Below are 24,153 nucleotides of genomic sequence, written 5' to 3'. Positions count from 1 at the left end.
TTTATATGAAAAAAAAAAACAAATCATACTTTACAAACCACGTCGAAATCGTGACCCCCGCGCGACTTCTCAAAATTAAAAAACAATAGAATTGAGGCACATTAGACTTACATATCTTCATTTAAAAAAACATTGAAATTCACTGAAAAAACCATAGGTTTCAGGCACGTTATAGTGAGAAATTGGCATTTTAAAAAACCTTTGAAATTCACTGAAAAAACCATAGGTTTCAAGCATGTTATAGTTAGAAAGTAGCTTTTAAAAACCATAGAAATTCACTGAAAAAACCATAGGTTTCAGGAACGTTATAATTAGTTGGACATTTCACTTGTACAAAACCATAGAAATTCCAGCCTTATAGTTAGTTCAGCTAACTATAACTCGCGCCCCCGCAATGCACTGCTGATGAAGTCACATATTACATCATTTGTGACATGATCAGTGACATCACTGATGACATCTGAAATGACATCACTGATGACATCATCCATGTGAAAATCTGATGAACTCCTCACAGCTGAATATAACCTTTGATACACCCACCCTAAAATACAGATTGAAAAAATAGACACATCAATACCAGTTACTAAATACGCACTGACTAATTCCGAGGTCTACACACTCATTCACCCATACAGTCACTCATACATGCAGTCACTCATCAGTCCAACACTATCATATGCACTCATACACCTATACAGATACTCACACACTGCCACATATCCAGAGTCATGCAAAGAATCAATCATACTTCCATTTCCTCACCTATACAGTTATACAGACACCAACTCACTTATTCATACAGATACTAACACATAATTACTCTCTTATTGAATCACTGATACAAATACACACTCATCCATGCAGCCACTCTCACAATTACTGACTCTCATATATAGTTATTTATATACACCATCACTCACATATACTGCCTTTTACATATGTAGTTACTTGGAAATGTACCACTGACACATCCATTCACTCACCAACACACCCATATACACACTCACCCACCCATACAGCTGTTTCCACATGCACTCTTGAACCCATACACCCAGTGAATCAACCACTCACACATCTATGCACAGAGTCACACACCTCCCACCCACCCACACACACAGTCAGGCAGCCATACAAATACTCAGGCAAGCAATCAATAACCCATATAGATACTCATGCAGCTACTCACCAACCCATGCAGCAGCTTACACAACAACAGACAGACTGATACAGACTTTCAGACAGTTTAGTCACTGACCCATGCATTCAGAAAGACTCATTTAATCACTCACTTATACAGTCCGTCACGCACCTACTAAATCCTCCATACACACACTTATACACCCACTCATTCTTCAATACACCTTGGCATATATATAAAACATATTTAAACTTTACAGAAACACACAATCACTGGATGATGTCATCAGTGATGTCATTTGAGATGTCATCAGTGAATGTCACTGACCATGTCATGAATGATGTAATATGTGACATCATCAGCAGTGCATTGCGGGGGCGTGAGTTATAGTTAACTGAACTAACTATAACGCCGGAATTTCCATGGTTTTGTACAAGTGAAATGTCCAACTAACTATAACGTTCCTGAAAACTATGGTTTTTTCAGTGAATTTCTATGTTTTTTTAAATGCTAATTTCTAACTATAACTTGCCTGAAACCTATGGTTTTTTCAGTGAATTTCTATGGTTTTTTAAATGCTAATTTCTAACTATAACTTGCCTGAAACCTATGTTTTTTTCAGTGAATATATATATATATAAACATTACCTACTGGTAGTAGCCAGAAGGTAGTTACATAGTTATATTTAGGGCCTAGTTTCCAAAGGAGAAGAGTTTTAGACTTGCTTATATCTTTTGCATGTGTTAAAAAAAAGCGTGCCAGTGATTTGTGTTGTGCATGTAAAGTTTTGGGGTGATCCGTCAAGTAGGAGCCGGGAAAAGGGGGGGGGGGAACAAAAATATGCGTTTCCCATGTTAATTCCCATATCAACTTTGGACACGGCTACAGCCCAAATTGCTGAACGGAATAACACTAAATTTTGCAGAAATGTTGTTGTTGGGTCAGAAATCCCCCTTTTTATAAATTGGTGTCAAACCATTCAGTAGTTTTGGAAATAGTAAGGAATATCCCAGTAAGTGTTGGCAGCCATCTTAGGACTCAGCTTGAGCCGAGTCTCAAAATAAAACGTACAAAAAGAAAGAGAAGGGAGTAGGGTATAAATACCCTGATCCCTTAGGCCTCTTGGCGGGGGGTGCAAGGAAAACCCCCTTTAAAAAAAAAAAAAAATAATTGAATGGAAGTCGCACTGGAGCAGCGGCAAAAAGTGATGCTTGGGCTCACACGCTTCTCTATTGTTTAGCCCCCGGGTAGGCCAGGTCCCGTGGGCATGTGGCCATTGTTATTTTTATGAAATCGGGGGTCTTGAGGACCCACCTGTACCCCAGGGACCACCACCTCCTTGGGGCTTATTGTTTGGTAATGTGGGGGGTCTTTTGGACCCCCGTGTGCCCCAGGGACCACCACATCCTCGGGTTATTGTTTAAATTAATGCCAGGGACCCTACGGCCTCCCTCACAGCTGTGGGGACCGCCACCTCACTGGGAATAATATGAAGCAAATCAGGGGGGCCTGAAAGGAGCCCCCCATTCCTCAGGGGCCACCACTTACCTGGAGCTGTTTGATGTATAGTGAGGGGCCTCACAGACCCCCCCCCCCCTTCCCGCAAGGACCACCACTCTCTGGGCCAAAATCTATTTTTTTAAATGGGAAGAGGCCCACATGGCTTCCCTGCTGAGCTGCTCAAGGCCCCGGGGACCGCCACTTTCCCGGGGCAAACCCTATTCCAATAAAGGAGGGGGCGCAAGGAGCCGAAAATGGCCCTGGGGACCCGCACCCCCATGGCCAGCTCCTATGTCCTGGAGTGCCCACCCAGACAGCTCATTGTTTCTAATGTCAATTGTATTCTTTAATTGCCTTCAGAGTCATCTAAAAAAAATAATGAATCATGAAATGTACATATATTTTGGGAATTCAGATGCTGGTCAACTTCATCCAACATGTCATAATCCATATCTGACATAACTATCCAGGTACATATCATTTTTGCTGTTGTAAGGCAAACGGCCATTACTGTGGGCAAATTCTTTTTGTATGGTCAATCTTTAGAAAAGCACTACATTGTCAAAGATATGAGGATTATGAGTGATGATGAGTATGAGTAAGTCATCAAATGTACTACTCTTGTGGGATGCAGAAATGCTCTTTGAACCATACCCGTCAAACAATGTCAGAGTGCTCACTTACTTGCATTATGTTGGCTATACACATAGAAAACAAATACAGTAGATAGATGGTGCATCACATATCACTCACTATTCACATTTTATCGTTTAATCATACCTGAGTTACCGCATTAATATAGGAAGATTTCCATGGGATTACTTAAGCTATCTTTAGATCTGGATCCTTGTCTTTATTCAGCATCAGTTTATACAGAACGTCTGTGAAACAGTTGAGTCCCCCATACTTACGACAATGTAGACAGGTCACCTATGATGAAGCATGAAACAACTTAAGTGGGTGACGTAACCTACCCAAGTATCTTGGATACCTGCAAAACCTTTGGAAAAGGACTTAGTAGTGGCAGCTCTTCCATTTCCCGAGCATTTATGGTGGCGTATTTATTATAAAGTAGGTTGTTCGAGGTTGATACCTCTACCTTTCTATTGGTGTATTGTCACTTAATAACTTTAGAATCCTCGTTATTGACACTACATTAATCTCTGGCATACACAACCACCAATAACTACATCGATGGGCAAGATCACAAGTCTGTTTCAGAGATTTCACAATTATCAATGACATACAGAGAGGAAAGGGGCATATGCTATGTCCCCAAAGAGTAAAAAAAACAGCAGGGGATACAAATCAATCATAGATTGTACCAGGTCTGCAAGACGTTCATGTCAGAGGAGTTTGCAGGGCCAGAGTCAATAAGTTGATGTGGACCCACTGGATGCTTATTCTGCTTGGCCAGGTTTTATAAGCACCTATTTCTATGGGGAAAAAGTGAAGAAGACTTGGCAGCTGTGGTGTCTGTTATCCTCTATTGGCATGGCGCCGTAAGCTGCCTCTTTGTAAATAATGATGGCAGGCTTGCTTTAAATTAAACATCTATAAACAATGGTGCTACAGAAGTGCGTAGCATTACAACTTGTGGGTCTGTGACATAATGCCCCCTCTCCCCATCTCTCGTCCTGGCCCTGACAACTTCATACTGCAAAGAACAACACGCAATATAACATATACAAACCTTTCAATTTGAGGAACAGCACTCCATTTCACCTCCATCTAGGGCCTTGAAGAAAAGAAAACACAAGGTCAAAAAAGCAATCAGCTTAGGTTCTAAGAGCTAGACAAGAAGTTACAGTTTTTTGAATAAGCATTCTTCTAATCCGGTTAAAAAATACTTTTTAAACATTCAGGGGCAGATGTACAAGAAAGGGGTGCAGCATGGCACCGCAAGCCCTTTGGCTGCACCACGCTGCGGCACTTTCAGAGCACAGGATGGTGACATATTTACAATGATATGTCGCATTCCTGTGCTCTCCCCTGCGCTGCCGCACAAACAGCTGCCACGCGCCGGCGCAGGCACCCTTGCACCATGGTGTAAGGATGCCTGTGCCAAAGGGATTTTTTTTTTGTACAGGAAGAGGCACCTTCTAGCACAAAAACAATCACTATAGGCATTTTCCTCTTTCAATTAGTGCTGTAGAATGCAGCACGCATTGAAAGAGGAAAACAAATGAGGAGAAATTAAAACATTTCTCCTCATTGCGCCTCCCTACGCCTCCCCTGAGGAGGCGTAGCATGCTGATGCATTTCCAGATTTACGAATCCTCGTAAATCTGGAAATGTGTTTTGTTCCATCGGTGTTGCGTGGGAACACCCGCAGCAACACCCATCGAACGCCCCGTTCAAGCAAAGTGCTGCGTGTAAAGGGGCCATATTTACAAGGACAGGAAAAACCATGCAGGACAGAAAAAGGAATATAGCCTACTCTGAGCTAAACATATGTGGATTTATGGGAATATGCAAGATTTTAAGCCAGGTGTGTATTAATTGGAGGAAACTCTTCCTATTGAAGAATGTATTTTAATGGAAACTAGTTTAGTTATAGCTAGCGATTGCGCTGGTGAAGCTTTGCTCTAATATTGAGAAATGTGTGGCAAAGTCTTGTGCATTTGGCATCTTATCTTATCTATGATCTCAATTCAATTCAAAAACTTTATTCGATCATAAATTAATGATCATAAAAGTACATACATACATAGATATAAAAACATGAGGTTTCAGCAAATTTTAAATTAATCACATGTCATAAAACGGTGCTTTTCCTCATACATATCGATTTTAAAATATATACAGCAGTAAAATAGCAAATGTCCTGTGAGTTAAGCCCAAATAAAAGCCCCATGGCTGAAACAATATTAAATACTTTATATTTTTTAAAAAGTGGTTTCAGGTATATTTTTCGAAGATGGAGATAAAGAGGGCATAGCAGTAAAAAATGCTCCGTACTTTGTTTAGTAGTCCCATCACACGGACAGGGGGCAGTAGTATATATCTTCATTTCAGGATATGCAACAAGCAAATGAACAGTCCCCATCCGAAGTCTTGTTAACACAAATTGGTGGGAACGAATATTAACCATATTGAGGTATCCTGGGGGCCCCATTTCTTCCTTGTTATATTTGTCATAAAAAACATGTGTGGAGAACTGGACAGTAGCTGCGATACGCTTCATCCTGCTAACCCTCAGAAATTCATGTTTAATCTCAGTCTTCGTGATGTCTAAAACACAGGAAGGGTTATCACAAACCCTAAAATTAAAAAGGTCATCAAACGTTCGAATGATATAGTTAAGCCACGGGATACGGGAACATTTATCCAGGTTTAGACAATCGGAGATTATCTTTCTAGTAAAACCAGTCTGTTCCTTCGACCAGATAGATCTCCATACTAACAGGGGTCTTAATCTAATCAGGTCTGATAGATGTTCTAAGCCAGACTCTTGATGGATCAACTTTGTTGAAGAAGAAGATGGCAGACAAAGAAGTTTTTTAATAAATTTGTTCTCCTCTACCTGGAGCATGTTATTGTTACAGTGGCCCCACACTCCTGATCCGTATAGAGCCAGAGCAACACATTTATGTCGGTATAGGTATAACATGTCGAATATCCGTCTTGAGCCTAGCTTGGATGCAAACCTAAATAGGCCAAAAGAGCACTTAGCCATCTTGGCTCTAACATTTGTCATTTCAGAGGTCCACATCCCCCCACTATTAAAAGTGATACCCAAATAACAAAATTTATCCACCACTGTTATGGTTTGATCTATAACTGTGAAGGGCCTTAAGTTCTTAATTTTCTTCCCACAGGGCATTATAAAAGTTTTTGAATTATTAATTTTTAATTTCCTCCCCTTGATAAAATCTGCAAATTTATTCATTAGTTTTTGCAGCCCTAAAGGGGTTTGAGAGAGCAGAACCGCGTCATCCGCGTAGAGCAGAATTGGGATGGGCAAGCCGCCTGCAGTCGGTACATCTGCACTTATGGAGCGAAGTTCCGTCTCAATCGCATTAATAAAAAGGGAGAAAAGAAGAGGTGCAAGAACACATCCCTGCCTGATACCTGATCCTATTTTAACACTAGGGGTACACTCCCCCGATTGCCCATATCGTATTTTTGCTGTCAGATTCCTGTACAATTGGGCCAGGAAATAAATAATATCTTGAGGTGCCCCCATATCCAACAAGGTTGACCACAGAAGACCATGGTCAACCAAGTCGAAGGCACTGGATAAATCGGCAAAACAAAGAAACAACGAGCCTTGTTTGGCTCGTGTATATTTACATATAATGAGATCTAGATTGATGCACTGTTCTATAGTGCCCAACCCCTTGCGAAATCCATACTGTGAATCCGCAAGGATCCCGTTGTCTTCTACCCATTCTTCCAGACGACTTAATAATACTCTACTCATTATTTTTAGGGAAGCAGTAAGAAGGGAGATCGGGCGATAATTTTTTGCCTCGCCCCTATCCCCTTTTTTATATACCGGAATAATGATTGATTCCCCCCAGGTCTGTGGAGCCGCAATCGTCGCAGCTGCATTGAAAACCTTTGTTAACAATGGGCTCCAAATGGAGATCTCAGCTTTATAAAGGTCAACGGGTACCCCATCCGGGCCCGGTGCCTTTCCCCCCTTGCTAGCCCGAATGGCTGCATCTACCTCTAAGATTGTAATATTAAGAGGTATGGGGGTTAATGCCATACTTTCATTATCCCCCCCTTCAGCTAATCCTTCGGGGTTGAAAATACTAGTGAAGTGAGACACCCATTGTTCCTCAGATACCTGGGCTGACATTACCGGGACATCTTCGTTTTGAAGGAAGGGGCTATTTACCGTGGACCAAAAAAGCTTGGTATCCTTAAGGTCCACTGCTTTAGTCAGGTTGTTCCAAGCCTCTTCCCTTAATTCCTGTTTCCTATCCCTCAGATGAATTGTATATTCCCTTCTGAGGGTATTAACTGCTTCCTTATCTCTCGGTTTTCCCTTGAGAGCAGCTTTAAGTCTTTGTAAAGATTTGGTACATTCTCTGTTAAACCATCCCCCATTACTCCTAGGGCCCTTTTTTATTCTTCCAGTTAAAATTTCAGCAACATTTTTATTAATAGTGTCGAAACTAACTAGAATGTCAACATTATTCTTTCCAGGTTCAAGACAGCATTCCACCTCTTCTATACAGGCTGACACGATAGTACAAAGTAGATGTTCCTCGTTTTGCCTACCCCATTTAATTCTAGGGCCATTGGGTCTGTGTGGGACTATATCTGTCACTACACCATGTACCATCATTTCTTTGACCCCCCACAAAGAAAGAAACATTGTTAAACAATTATGATCACTAAGTGACGGATCTACTATTACAGGTAAGGAACACTTGGCTACAATACTGGTAGAGACAATGAGGTAATCGATAATCGTGGCACAGTTCCTACCAATAAAGGTTGGTACCGAATTACCCTCACTGTCACCCCTAGGTGTCATAATACATAAATCCATTTTTAACAAAAACGAATTAAGAGAATCCCCATAAACCGAGTGCATAAAGTGGGTCTGTTCATCCCCCCCATCATCCTCATACCCACACACCCTATCGCCAGCAAGTGGACACATGTAGATGTTAAGATCACCACCCCACAAAATGTCAAAGTGCACGTCATTACACCCATATAGGCTTTCCACCTCAGCTTCAAGTTCATCAACCGTGTCAGTATTTAAGTGGTTAAAGGCATTGTTGTAGTGATTTATAACTAAAACATTTCGCCCATTCCTATTTTGTAACCACAGCAACTGAGAGTGTTGACCGACTATCCGGTGTATTTTTACTCGAACCGGTAGACTCACAGAAAGCAGTATTACCATTCCTCCTTTGGCTCTCCCCATGTTGGATGGTTGGGCATGGCAATTATAGGCAACATACCCATCAAGATAGACATCTTCGGCCGCCCAAGTCTCCTGGAGACACAGAATATCAAACTGGGTTATAAATTCTAACCATCCAAGACGTTCTACCTTGTTATTCCATCCCGCTATATTCCAGCTCGCCATCTTATAACCCCGTTCCATTAAACTATCAGCCTCGGTGGATAAAGGGGGCAAGATGTGAACATGGGTTAAATCCCCTGGCACGTGATCTACAATTGGTAAGATTTGACTACTGCTTCCGTTAGCCGGGGAAAGAGCCTTGAGGTTGCAGTCAAACTGGGCAAAATTACTTGTGCAACCCCCAGTACTACATATAACGTTGTATCCAATGGGTGTATCAATATCTATTAGACCTTTTTCCCCCGTTCGTCCGCCCATATCTCCCCCGCTATCCCCACCAAAATCCCTCTCCCCCTTCCCTATGACTCGATGGCATCAATCGCAATCTTCCAGTCCACTAAACACCTCAAACCTGTTGGTGGTATCTAGGGGTGTAAAAGGTTTGAGCTGTTCCATTCTCCTATGTATTAGAGGGTTATATCTTGGGCCTATAATATTCCACCCATACAGATCTACTGCTGGTGGAGGTTGCCTCTCACTAAACATAGGTCCATTATTGTAGATGGGTGGGCAATATGGGTTTGGTTGCAATTGCCTCGATAAAAATGGGGGGGGAGCTCGCTGTGAATGATGATTTGGTGGAAACACCACTGAGCGAGGGTAAAAATAGGTTAGAGGGCGGGGGGTAATAGGTTTGCTATCGTGGTCTGTCGGCCAATTAAGTATAAAGTGGACGGCATTCCGATCTCTAAAATTAATGACCACTATATCTCCCTCAATATCCTTGGGTCTTCCTCCCAACCAGGGAAGGCGGCGGACATGAATAATTTCTCCATTTATATTATTTGTAATAGGTCTATGTAGACTTAGCCAGTGTGATATTTTATTTCTCAACTGGGTAAAGCTCTCCCGTTTATCTTTCTCCAGCTCCGGCACCCCAGTAAGAACTACCACTAGGGGTACTGCTTCTGGCGGAAGTTCTGGAAGAGGACCCTTGTTAAGTTTATCTCGGGCCAGTTGCTCGTTACCTCTCTCTCTATTTATATTCCCTACGGCTTGGCCAGAGTTATTCCGCTGTCCGTTGGACATTTCAGCCTGTTCTGATATAGATTTACTATTAGGTCCAACAGGGATATTCCCTGATACACTTCCACTCATACAAGTTGAGGGTTGAGGCTGAGTAATAATCTGTTCAGGGGTAGTTAATGTTATTGTAGCGGATGTCCCTGATGAAGAAGGTACCGTTGGGGCTTGTATAGGGAGAATAAACGGTACTTTGTTGGGTACGAGCTTTTTCTCCAGTTCTTGTTCTATATTCCCAAGTCTGTCTTCTAGTTTATCAAGTCTTTCTATGATAGCCAGGGAATAGGTCCTCATTATGGACTCTATGCTCCCAATCAGGACCCTGTCTGGAGATGCCTGTATCTTTCCCATCGCAGGGGGGCTATCGATAATAGGAATAACAGGGTCGGTAAACGTAGTTACACATGTATGCGTTGGAGAAATTCCTTTCCTTCCTTCGTCTAGTACTTTAACCAATCCTCCTTTGGTACTAACACCCTTTTTCGTACCAAAGTCTGCATGATTAAATTTCCTCTTGGAAAGGTTACTTTTACGCCGTTTAGCCGGAGGGGGGCCATGAATTTTAACTTGCGTAACTTTTTTGACCCTACTGTTGACTACTTTTATATGTGTAGGAATTGGGGTAATTTGCGCTTTAGTTATCACAGCTGGATTAATGATACCGGGAGTAGTAACTGTGTCTACCTGATTGCTATTTGTGCCCAAGAGTTCAGGTTCCCTCGTAGATGTACCTTCTCTAAATATTAGAGGGATACTATCCTGTGAGGTAGTGCAAATATCGCCCTTGGAGCTCATTAGCACCGGTGACAGCGGCAATGGTCTGTTCTTTAAGCTTTCAATCGACCGCCGTCGTTCAGTTCGTAGTTCTTCAAGGGTAGGGGTAATAGAAGGATCGAGTAGGGATTTCTTAAAATACCTGTCTAATGTTCCGTCTACCAAGCCCACCGACTTCACATGGCCAGGTAACTCCAATGTTGGGATTTCAATGGACATGATGTACGTACGATGAGCCCCACAAACAAACACTTACACGATTAGTCTATGTTGAACGATGGTCGGGCAGAGGTTCTTGCCCAGTCCAGTCTCCTCGTGTCTATGAGGGTCTTAGAGGGTCCGCCCTTAGTCCGGGCTTTGTCCCGGGCGATGTCCCGCACACGCGTCCCGCTAACGCGTGAAGTCCTCCGGTCTTAAATTAGTCGGGAATAGAGGGGGCGGGGTCACGGGAAGAGGCTGCAGGTGTGCTCAATACAACCCGCACAGCCTGCTGGACCTCGCAGTCCCGTCCTCCTCCCCCACACTCCCTCTGGCGATTCACTAGGTCCACAGGGGCTCCCCGCTTCCAGGTTCAATAAAATCAATGCCCGGCAGGGCTCCGCACAGCTTCTGGCAAGGGCTTGGATCAGGCAAGTACTCCTTCGGCGAGTGGCACCCGCGTAGCGGGGGCCGCGAGCTGTTTTCTCCGGTCAGCAAGGGGCGGGGTCACGGGAAGAGGCTGCAGGTGTGCTCAATACAACCCGCACAGCCTGCTGGACCTCGCAGTCCCGTCCTCCTCCCCCACACTCCCTCTGGCGATTCACTAGTTCCACAGGGGCTCCCCGCTTCCAGGTTCAATAAAATCAATGCCCGGCAGGGCTCCGCACAGCTTCTGGCAAGGGCTTGGATCAGGCAAGTACTCCTTCGGCGAGTGGCTCCCGCGTAGCGGGGGCCGCGAGCTGTTTTCTCCGGTCAGCAAGGGGCGGGGTCACGGGAAGAGGCTGCAGGTGTGCTCAATACAACCCGCACAGCCTGCTGGACCTCGCAGTCCCGTCCTCCTCCCCCACACTCCCTCTGGCAATTCACTAGGTCCACAGGGGCTCCCCGCTTCCAGGTTCAATAAAATCAATGCCCGGCAGGGCTCCGCACAGCTTCTGGCAAGGGCTTGGATCAGGCAAGTACTCCTTCGGCGAGTGGCCCCCGCGTAGCGGGGGCCGCGAGCTGTTTTCTCCGGTCAGCAAGGGGCGGGGTCACGGGAAGAGGCTGCAGGTGTGCTCAATACAACCCGCACAGCCTGCTGGACCTCGCAGTCCCGTCCTCCTCCCCCACACTCCCTCTGGCGATTCACTAGGTCCACAGGGGCTCCCCGCTTCCAGGTTCAATAAAATCAATGCCCGGCAGGGCTCCGCACAGCTTCTGGCAAGGGCTTGGATCAGGCAAGTACTCCTTCGGCGAGTGGCACCCGCGTAGCGGGGGCCGCGAGCTGTTTTCTCCGGTCAGCAAGGGGCGGGGTCACGGGAAGAGGCTGCAGGTGTGCTCAATACAACCCGCACAGCCTGCTGGACCTCGCAGTCCCGTCCTCCTCCCCCACACTCCCTCTGGCGATTCACTAGGTCCACAGGGGCTCCCCGCTTCCAGGTTCAATAAAATCAATGCCCGGCAGGGCTCCGCACAGCTTCTGGCAAGGGCTTGGATCAGGCAAGTACTCCTTCGGCGAGTATCTATGATCTAATTAAGCTTAAGAAATTGTGTTATTAGTTGAGAGGGATGATAACCCAGCTCAATTATTAATCACCATCCTAGTCAGGGTGAATGACTAAAGGCCCTCAAACCCCTTGGTGCTATAGCACAGAGCAGACAGGCTTAACTTTAGAGGCATTGTGTAAAATAGTTTTGCAGCACTCAAACAATAATAAAGTCACAACACAATGCAAGAAGCTTCCAAGCCAATTTAGAAAAATAGAGAATATTTATTAAATGAAATGAAATGACACCAACATGACAAACAAATCCAATAAATGAAACTGGAGATGTGAATCTTTAAAGTTTAAATTTTAAAAAGTGCCAAAAAGCATACAGTGCTGACCACAGTCATCTGCTTGCTCTTCACTGGTACTAGAGTGAAAGTAAGGGCTGACTGCAATTGAGCGTGGGTCAGGTAAAAGGATCATGTTCATATTCTGCCTTTGAGAAAGTAAGCAGAAATCCAAAGTGTAAATCAACAAGCAGAATAAAATAGAGACTGCTGAGTTTGACAGGCAATATGTATATATGTATATATAAACTTTATTTGGTTGAATTACCATCAAAATACACAGAAACAAATAAAAACAAAAGCACAAACAATCAATTCACAGAGAATAAACGAGAAACTAGTATACATGTCTCAATTTGTCCCAGGGGGACCTATATACATCCAATGCAGCATCATTACAATTACCATAAAAAAGCTTCAGTCAGTTCATTAAAGCATTCCTTATATTTCATAATATCCCAAAATATCCATAATTCCATCAATTCCCACAAGGCAGTATTTTAAATGCAGAAAACACAGTAAAAGCAGCACGTAAATTTTTTTTTTTTTAAAAAGAGTACAAAACAAGCTAACGTGTGTTTCTTCAGATAACAAATAACTGAGGCCTAAGGGTTCACTTTTTTGATTATATATAAAAATAGCAATCATTTTCCTCCTGTATATGTGCAAATCCTATCCTCACCTATAGTGTGAGGGCTGTGCAAACAGTGCAAGAAAGTGTTTGTGCATAGTGCATAGTGTAATGTAAAGTTAAACTACAGTACATAATGGGAAAAGTCAACCAGTGAGGCACATCATTCTATAGCCTTTAAAACTTATAGGGGGTCATTAGCATGGCGGCAGATCACCACCGCCTATCCGGGGGTGGCGAACCGCTCACCAAAACACCCCACCAGACGGCCTGTTACCCCCACCACATTAGCATGGTGGGGGGTACCGCGGCAGACGGAAAGACCGTTCGCCGCTTTTCCGCCAGTAGGCAATTGTTACGATTGCCTACCGGGCGGAAAAGGCCCACAATATCCATATTAGGATGTTGGCGGTGTCATGCCTTTTCATGGCGGAGACTCCGCCATGGAAAGGCATGTAGGAATCGCTTTGTGGGCCCGTGGGGGACTGCACTTAGGGGGTACTACATTGGCATGAACAAGGTGGCAGGCACCGCGCGGTGCCTGTCACGTTGCACATGCCAATGCACAACATGCATTTACAACATTGTGGCAGGTGCTGCTCACAGCACCACCCACCACAATGTTGTATATGCGGGATGTGACCGCCACAGTGGCGGTCTTATCCTAATTGGCAGTGCGGGACCGCCGCTCACCTGGCAGCCGGTCCAAGCACCGCTAGGGTGGCGGGTGGACTGAAGTCTGCCCGCCATTCTAATGGACCCCTTAGTCTCTTGTACCACATTGTTTGTACAAATTTACTTACAGCAAATACTATTTTTTGTGCATTATCGCTTTTTATAATTCAGGCAATAAAATTGTGGAATTTATGCCAAAAAGGGAATGAGAAAAAATAGGGCTGCACTATAACCTTACATATTCATGAACTTTTTTGCTTTTCAAGAAATTATGATACATCAGATAGGAACCATTTTGGAACCCCTGCTTTCATGCATAATTATAATAAGGTATATATTGGAAATGAAAGCAATAACATGACAGGTATGCAGCAAAAGAAGTTATAGGGAGCAATAATGAGGAATGATCTCTTTGAGCAGACTTGGACAAAGAACCTTGAGTTTGTTACAAATGCAGGAACAAATGAATACATGTCAACTTGACATGTAAATAGCACCATGAAGTGAATTCTATTTTACTTATTTCTGAAATGGGCAGACACAGAAGAGAAACATGAATGTCACAAACTTGTTTATGGAATTAAAAAAGCACAATTCTTTCTATTGTTGTAAAATCAATGCTAGGTTGGACTAATCGGAGTTTACGGAGCTCCGCAAAGTGACTGAAAACTCTGTGGCGCTACGTGGAGTTCCGCAAGTCGTGGAGTACTTAGATTGCGCCATTTGTGCTGATTTTGAGAGCCGGGTGTTTGTTCCGTGCTGGAAAATCAGCGCAAACAGCACCTTGAGAAGCGCAAGAGGGCACTACTTCTTTCTGCCACTTCACGTAGATTTTCTACTTGAGCGGCAGCTTCCTCAACATGAACGGGTTTCTCAACAGTGCGGTCAAGAGCATCTGTGACCGCCCACGTTGAGAAATCTCGCAGGGAGGTGGTCTAGTCTTGGACTTTCCTCGCTTGCGCTCTCCAACTTAACTTTTTCAGAAATCGGCGTGCTCTGCGGAGTGGGGAGTTCATGGCCAAGACCTAATGTTAATGCAGGCTGACTAGGCCTAGTCATGTCAAATGAAGCCTGGTTACGTTAACTGAAACACATTTAAATCAAACATTATTTTCTATTAATTAATAACGTGCTCACACTTCCCCCTTGATGATCTCTGAATCATGATCAAATTTCTTTACACTACACTACAACACTTCACCAATAATGTTCAGCTTCTTCAGTTTAATCTTCTCCATGGCCTTCATTTCAATATAAACTTGTGCTTTGCGGTCATCAAGCTTAATTTCTTCCTTCTTATTTTTTCTGGTGATCATCAAGTTAAACTTCTTTCTTATTTTTTCTGCTTGCCTTCTTTTTACAATCATATTTTAAACACTCCTTAAAAAAATAACTTCTGAAAATGCTCATATATTTACCATAATATTAATAATAGTGTTAGTATTTTCTGTAGTAAGCACACCACCTACATCACCAAACCTACATTCACCAAGCTTACCAAATCCCTTTAAAATCTTACAAAATCATGAGCCAACTGTTTCATATACACCAGTCTCTCCCAACATATGAGCTCCATTTACAATACCAGTCATATTGTTAATAAATGTAATAATTTCCATGTCTTCTTCAGACACACAGCAGGACCGTAATTAAACGGCACACTCCACCTTCCTATACCAATGCATGGCCTGATTCTCAAAGTTGACTTACACTTTTGAGTAAGTTCACACTTTTGAGTAAGTTAACTACTGTTCTGTATTGACAAACTCAGTTACTACTTTAAAAAAAAAAAAATGTTGTAAGTCCAGCACTACACGTGGCTAACCACTGGTACTGCAACACTCTCATGTAGAAGAAAATTGAGATAGGGACCTAACATAAAACCCAAAATTAAATTATTTAAAATATATTAAAAAATAAATATTAATTCATGTGAAAAAAACTAAATTGATACATATTTATTATTAATTATAAAATATTCCAGCAACCTATTCAGAATTGAAAAATAATGTAACAATAGAGTTTAAAAAAATATTTACATCAATTTTAATTAATTGTGTACATCACTTTTAATAATTATAAATTAACACAATTTGAATTTTTCTTATATCTATTAAAGTACTGATTCGAAATTAATTTAGAAGTCTGTAGCATTTAACACAAAAATATTTTTGACATTTATTTTCAAGATAAATAAGTGTTTTTATTTTTCCCCATACTTTGCCATGTGGAGCTCTCTGTGCCAAATGCAGAACCTCCCAACAAGAAAGTATGGAGAAAATCTAAAAGATGATTGTAACTCAAAAATAAATATTAAAAATATGTTTATGTAAACACATTTTCCATATTTACTTTAAATGTAGATATAAATTAATAACAATCTGATGGGTAAGTTACCAGTATGGCAGTTTACAGATTTTACGGGGATCAATGGGATAGACTGATTGAAACAACACACCCTAATGTACTTGTGGTCAGCTACTGGAGTGTTCTATATGCAAATGAAGCCCTGAAGAAGTTCAGTGATATACGTGAAATGAGTTCACTGAACTGTGAGATATTCTTTGAAAATTCAATTAAGAACTGTTTTTAAGGACACAGAGCATGCTGCTGGATATGAAGATGAGATGACCAGGACATTATTTCTACTTTTCACCTAATCATATTGAAATGCCTGTATAGGCTTTTAGCACATGTCAGACATAGACAATTCCTGCCTCATTGGATTAGCAACACCGGCAACCTGTGGCTAGAGCAAGTGCTCAGAAAGCCTAGCCCCTGCAACATTGTGACCGGAGATTGCCTGTGCTTAATCGCAGCCTATGTGTCTGACACTGATGTCTCCGGAATTCCAGAACCTCAAATTCTTTATAGCAAATGCCACTCCACTAGCCTTCCCTTCCTTAAGCTTTTCCTGTAACTCTGGTCCTTAAATTTACATGGATTATTAGTGAGAGGGAACAGAAAAACCTGTCTGTGTTTGAAGCAAAGTGTTTCAATTACTGAAAAAGATCAGAAAAGTCCACATTTCTCTGGAATGTTCCAGGACCAAGGTCTGAGAACACACAAGCACATGGACAGAGAACATACTGTCAGCCATCAAAACAGAGGAACAATAGGCCAAGCTTGAACTTGCCAATGACACCAGATCCATGCCTTGCTTGAATGACATTTCCTTATTAAGTGTAGAAGGCAGAGCTGGCTCTCATCTGTCATCAACCACAGAACTCCACCACACTTCCCACACTCAACACATCTGTTCTTCCCTTGCGCCAAACAACACAAACACCAGTGCTATCCCGTGCCTTTATCAGAACAATCCCGTGCTCAGCTGACTGATCGCTCTTTCAGTGCAGAGAGCAGAGCTAACCTTCACCTGTCACAATTGCATAGCTATTGCTCACCTTTCAGAACAGCAGACTTACTCCCATTAGTTACCGAGAGCAGAGCTATGCCTTGCTGTACTGATCTACCCATGAAAGGATGCATACCTATCTGTTTGGTTGTTTGTCTAATCGTCTGTCTCTCTACATACATCTGTCTTTTAAAGGGACCCTTGGAGCACAGACAAGGACTCATAAGGGACATAAAGCCAAGAGAAAGGGGACCTAGGGAAAAGGGAATTTTAATGACAACTCTGGTGGGACAAGGAGACATTACATGTGGGTATCAAGGACCCCCTGTAGAATAATATAATTCCTGGGACAGGGCACAAACACAGTGGAAAATATAGTTGCCAGGCAATGTGGGGTTATCAAAACAACAAATTAGTACAGGGAATGAGTTAAGCAAACAAATGATAAAAGAATTACAAATTTAATTAGGAAAACATATACAATGACATATTCTTAAAAATACATGATCTAATGTCACCAAAAAATCTAATTAAATTACAACGATGACAGAATTAGAATCTTCTAATGAAATCAATGGATCTATTAAAATACAGAGGTGGCAGAATTAGGTTTCTTCGACGCGCGTTTCGGCACATGAGTGCCTTCGTCAGGAGTAGCCACAATATACCTAAAATTTAATTAAAACAGTATTTAAAAACTCATTCCTGCAGTATAGGACAATAAATCTCATTACATTTGAATTTTGAAAAGCTGTGTTGCTGTCTGCTAAAGTTTAAAAGAATTACAAATTAAAATTTCAGAGTCTAACATATACGTGATATTTATTCATATAATCAGACACTTTAAACAAGTGCATGGAAAAGAAAAAGAAGTTTGATAGAAGCGTGCAAAGGTAGACAAAATTCCCTGTTTTGCTCATTCTTTGTTCCACTAAATCACCAGTGTATTTATGGAAAGAGCCTATTCATGAGACTGAGACACATTATGCTTACTTGTCTCTTATTTTATATGTGGACGTAATCTTTTGTTTAAGAACTTAAGGGTACCATAAATGGATCTCGTTCTGTGAAATGTAAACATGATAATATAATAAATTAATAGGATGCTGTAGGTGATATTATCTTTGTAATCTTTAAATATGTGACGTATGATGCTTACTTATCTCTTGTTATATATAGCCTTGATCCTCTGAACGAAAACCCTAGGATGCAGTAAATGGATATCGCACTATGGAGTATAAACATAGAATAGGGATTAATTTAATATGATGTTCTGTTATGTATTATCTTTATAATATATGAATGCTCTATATAGATACAATGTGACATACTTAAGTAAAACAGGATAGTCTCTTTGACAGGGAACTGAAGGAAGGAACTTCTCTTTCAGATTTGTTTTTGTTAAGTTAAAATCTGTAAATGAAAATTCAGGAAAATAAAAAGGAGGTACTCATTAAGTATATATTGACGAACACTGTGCCTGAGTATTAAGGTATCTCTGAAATATAAAAGATACTGGTGATAAGACAAATAACAGGTCAAGTTTGTTCTCGGTAAAATATAAAAATCTGTCTTCTTATCTATGAACTAATAGGAAAAACTGATAATGTTTTTAAATGAAAACTTCCATTTGTGTTACGTAAATGGAAGCCTAATTAAAAATAATTATCATGGGATTTATGATGCGGGCAAAAGGCCTTGGTGCGGTCTAAATTTTACCTTCAAAAATAGAACGGATGCGGAAATGTCGGAATTTTCGTAAAAACAGAGTTCGAGGATAGGCTTCGTCTAAGTGACCTTGTGGGTATAATGTAAAAAAAGAGGGTAAACGTCAATATAATAGACGTGAAAGATATCAGGAGTTTAAATGGAAAGGGTCAAAACTGTGCTTACCGGATAAAGATAAATATCTCTATTACATCAGATCCTGGGTATGGCGATGTAAACAACCCGGCAGTGTAGCTGATCTGTTTAAATAGAAACAGCTAATTGGATAATGGGATCACATGTATCGTTTGCGCGAGGCAGGTAACGAGACATGTGTTCGGTGTTGCTTATTGGTCTATTGTTTACGCGAATATAGAAAGCAAAGAAAGACTTGAGTATAGTGTTTTGATGTTAATAAATGCGTGAAATCATACCATCATTGAGGATTCGATAGATGCAATGAAGAGATTTCGAAAAAAGTGGCATTAATGCATTTTTGAAATAACCACTATTACCTTCAAAAGCGTCAATATTATATAGTAAAATCGATACTGTAAATGAGAATCTATTAATAGTGGAGTCGATGTTTATATACTTATGAACTCACATATATAGTAACAGTTGACATGTAACTATTATGTATATCAACATCCGATTACGATGTTATGATTGGATGTACAATACAAATCAGGAGAAAAGAAATTCTGGACGGGATACATATATTGTCTTAAAAGGAATATAGATAGATGTGAGTCCATAGGTATGTAAATAGGTGTGTGGGGCTTAAACAGAACTATCAGCTCCAATGAAGATGGTATGTGGTCCCTAATAGACTGGATGTTATCACTAAGTAAGGACATGCTAAGTGGCCATGCGTTTTCTTATCCATTATATATTTTCATTTTAAGATCTATTTATATAGTGTAAATGTATACTAAAAAAGTGAAGTATATGGTTGTATGATCATATACTTAAAGGGTGTTTTAGGCGTTATCTGAATTATCTATTATGAACTAAGCACATTAGTTGCGGGCCGAAGATGAAAGTATTTGTTGAGAATGCTAAATGATAGCATTTTCCCAAGGAAGATCGTTGTTCAACCCACATTTGAATGTGTTCAATGAGAAAATCCAGTAAACTTCTCTTTTTTTCCGGATTTGGAACCCGCCTTTATCATCTGCTGTTTTAATTTTTTCCAATATTCGCCACCGAATGTCATCTGGTTTGTGATTGAACTCTATATAGTGTTTGACTAGGGGTGCCATGGTTTTGGTAGTTTTAATGGCTGATCGGTGCTCAGTAAGTCTGGTCTGAATTGCTCTAGATGTTTCTCCTACGTAACCTAAGTTACAGGGACAGAGAAGAAGATAGATAACATTCTGAGTTTTACAGTTCCATAGCCCTTGTGCTTTTATATTGAAGTTATTCAAAGTCATGCTTTCACCTTCAAGTATATTGCTGCATGATTGGCACATAGAGCATCGTATTGTTCATTTAATGGGATTGCTACCATCAATGTTTTTTTGTACAAGAGGCGGTTCTACTGTATTTGAGGTAAATCTTGAGTGTACTATCAGATCTTTAATATTTTGATTCCGTCGACATGCGAATACAGGTTTTGCAATCTTTTTCTGATCTGGGTTACAGTTCAAGAGATGACAATTTGAGTTTATGATCTGTTTAACTTTAGAGTTTAGGGTGGAATGTTTGGTGATACATACTAATTTACGGTCTGTTTCAATCTTATTTGTATTAAAAAGATGGTCTCTGTCAAAGAAACGTGCTATTTTATATGACTCCCTCACCAGCCGGTGAGGGTAGCCTCTGGCTAAAAATTTCCCTTTTTCATAGCAGCTACTTGGACATCAAAATCTGAAAGATTTGTGCAGTTGCGTCTCACTCTCAAAAATTGAGAGAAAGGAATGCTTTGTTTTTGGCATCGTGGATGGTTACTTTTAAAATGTAGCAATGTATTTCTTGCCGTTGGTTTTACAAATAGATCAACTTCCAATTTACCTAAATTATGTTTTATCACTATGTCTAAGAACTCAACTCTATCTGGACTGATGTTAGCAGTAAATTTCAAGTTGTCATCTGTTAAGTTCACCCATGCTGGGACAAGGAGACATTAGCACAAGAGAGACAGTGACAGATTCTCACACTGAGCAATATTGAGGAGGAAAACTCATGGATCATTCATCCAAGACAAATGGAAACTGTTCAAGAAAAAGACAGCTCTGTTCCTACTACAAGATGTGTGCTGCCTAAGAAACACCATTATAGAGAAATCCCTCATCTTAAAACCACTCCACACTCAACTACTCTGGCCATTGGCAGGTTGAATGCCCTCCCACTGATCCCTTACCTACGTAAAGCCATAAGGAATACATGAACCTGCTAAAAGAGAGCATACATTTCAGGTAAACAAGTAATTGTTGTTCACTGAACCATACATATATCTTTTAACATACATAACACCTGATGGATCTGAGATCTATATGACACATTCGGAGTGTACTAATGTTCAATGGAAGAGAACTTTCTGTACATAGATTCACATCAACAAACGGAAATGTTTTACAATTATTGTAGAAATTATGGAGCAGTGTGGAGGAACCAACCACACCTCTTGCTATCTCTTCCATCTAAAATCTGCCCCTCCATGCTCAAATCTCTCTGTTAACTCAATCTGCAAAACATTTACAGCTAGAGACACATTCAATTTCAAAGTTTCATCTAAACACCCATTAAGCATCACAATTCATTACCCGAAAATAGCCTGTGAACTGCAAACTCTATTGGTCACAAGATTGGCTAGTAAGCTTTATTCTTTTTTCCATTTTTGCTTCGTGGAATTACAAATAGCTCTATAACAGGCCTTCAGCCTTTATGTATAACAGTTGTATTTGATTCACCAATTGGCAACAGTTTTGCGAAATAACAATATTTAAACTTTGTTTTTAAATAGTTGAGTATTTTTTTACCTTCCCCCGAAATAATCAAGTATTGAAAATAGAATATCAAATAAACCTCATGGAGTATTTAAGGAAATGTTGCACTTTGTCCAAATATTCTAGGAACAGAGTTAGAATACTACATTTGCCTTTCCAGCATCTACAAATCCTCTGCTTCTGAGAGTGCAACTGTAGGAAAAAATCAAATCTTCCATTTTTGAGTAATTCTTTCTTCACTGACAAAACCAAAATGCTTCACAAAATGTATCGGAAATTGATGGCTTATGTCTAGACATCAGATGCCAAGCTTGCAGTGACATTTTCTACATATTTGCCATTGGCAAGACTGTATAATGTCTAACTGTGTTCCTGCTTCATTTTTTGATTAAAAATCTGTATCCTCCTCCATAAAGCACATGAAAAAAATTGACACCTTTTCAAAACTTCAACCAGCAGCTTATTGGAGTTTTTGTCTTTTGTCAGTGCATGCTAAAAACATTCCAAAATGGCTGTCAAACATTTGCACGCATGTACTGCAGCCTTCTTGGAATGATTTGTTTTAAAACGAAAAGACAAACTATTCCAAGATGGCTGCTGTGTTTGCACACACATGCGTGGTGGCAATTTTTGACTCTTCTCATGCTTTAAGAACTATTGTGAAAAAATGGCAGCAGCACATTAATGAGACCACGCAGTGGCCATCTTTGAATGTTTTTTCTTACAGCATGAGGGAAAACATTCCACGATTGCATGCATGTTTTGGAAGCCTTTTGGAATAGTATAAACTATTTAAAGATGTGGCTGGAGGTGATCACAGTGTGTGGAGCTGGGAGTTACGCAGGCGCTGGGGGTGTCAATATTTTTTATAAAGATATTAGTATAAAAATGAATGTAGGAGCAAGAAGAGACAGGGGGGCATATTCTCAAGGACCTATCACCGAGTTAGCGGCACTTTATCGCCGCCAAAGTGGCGATAAATTCATCGCACTATTCACAAGCTGGTGCTAACAGCCGATGTCACCAGTTTTACGGTGATAGCAGCCGCAAAAAACATTGCTACAGATGACACCGGCATCTAACGCTGATGAGATGCAGAGTAGGCATTACCGTACAAAAAGCCGCAACAACACCACTTCACAACATTCTCAATGACCAGCCAGTTCGGCAATAAGTTCACAAACATGCAATAAGGTGCATTAGCAGCAGGGATTTAACACCTGCTCCGACCTGGTGTTAAGTCGGACGACACCCTGCACCATAAAGGGACCCCAGCCCAGAGCCACACCTGAAGAACAATGCCATGGAACTACTCATCATGCAGCTCGGAGCCCCAAGAGGGCCACAACACCCACCGCCACAACCCCCAGATCCGCCAACCCCCCCGAACCCCCCTGCCCCCCGAACCACCACAGAGGCAGTGCAGACAAAGACAGCGGACCTTCAGAAAACGCACCAGCCTCACAGACTTAACACAAGAGGATATCATTGCCCACTACAGCCTCAAAAGGACAACCATCCTATGCATCCTGACCATCATTGCCCACAGGCTGATGGTACCAACACAGCGGACAACCAACATCCCTCCGCAGACAAAGCTGCTGTCTGTGCTGCACATGTTGGCCTCGGGGACCTTCCAACCAACAACTGCCAGAGTCGGAGGAGTCTCACAGCCAGCCCTATCCAAGTTCCTCACACCTGTCTTGTATGCCATCATCAGCTTGGTACCCCAGTACCTTCACTTCCCACACACTGTGCAGGAACAGCTGGAAACCAAGCAAGGCTTCTACGCCATAGCTGCCTTCCCGCACGTGTTGGGGGCAATCGACTGCATACATGTACTCCTCGTGCCCCCTGCTACCACTGCACACAATTACCGCAACAGGAAGCACACGCATTCCATCAATGTGCAGGCAATAGTGGACCACCGTGGACTCTTCAACAATGTCGTCGCCAACTACCCACGCAGTGTGCATGATTCCCTTATCTTCTGACAGTCCATCATCAACCAGCGCTTTGAGGCTATCATCTATGGGAATGCAGTGCTCGTTGATAAGTACCAAATGAACACACCACACACCTCAGCTCCACAATCGTGCAACTCACAACTCTGGGAATGCACACGTTACAAACTCACACACAACATGCCAAACAACATTCCCACCTACCAGACATGACAGCACAACTTACTGTGGTGACCTGGGCAAGCCATGTACACGAGCCATCAATGACATGGCACTTCAGCCACACAATAGCAGAATGTGGGGAGAGGTGGGAACCATGCATGTGTGAAGGAGGCAAGTGACCCATGAATGAGAATGTATAC

General features: G+C 41.6%; 1 protein-coding gene across 2 annotated transcripts in view; it reads right to left on the bottom strand.

The window, feature by feature from the left end:
• Window positions 1–24,153, bottom strand: part of DPP4 (dipeptidyl peptidase 4) — a 554,733-nt gene that overhangs the window by 516,478 nt on the left and 14,102 nt on the right. For both annotated transcript variants that reach the window (XM_085645431.1, XM_085645429.1), the window contains exon 2: window positions 4,336–4,380. In XM_085645431.1, the coding sequence (XP_085501557.1) occupies window positions 4,336–4,373 (38 nt within the window). In that variant the 5' untranslated portion in view covers window positions 4,374–4,380. The remainder of the gene's footprint in view (window positions 1–4,335; window positions 4,381–24,153) is intronic.

The sequence above is a fragment of the Triturus cristatus genome, chromosome 3_1 (assembly GCF_964204655.1).
Source record: "Triturus cristatus chromosome 3_1, aTriCri1.1, whole genome shotgun sequence".
NCBI classification, from domain to species: domain Eukaryota; kingdom Metazoa; phylum Chordata; class Amphibia; order Caudata; family Salamandridae; genus Triturus; species Triturus cristatus.
This window is presented reverse-complemented; position numbering and strand designations above follow the sequence as displayed.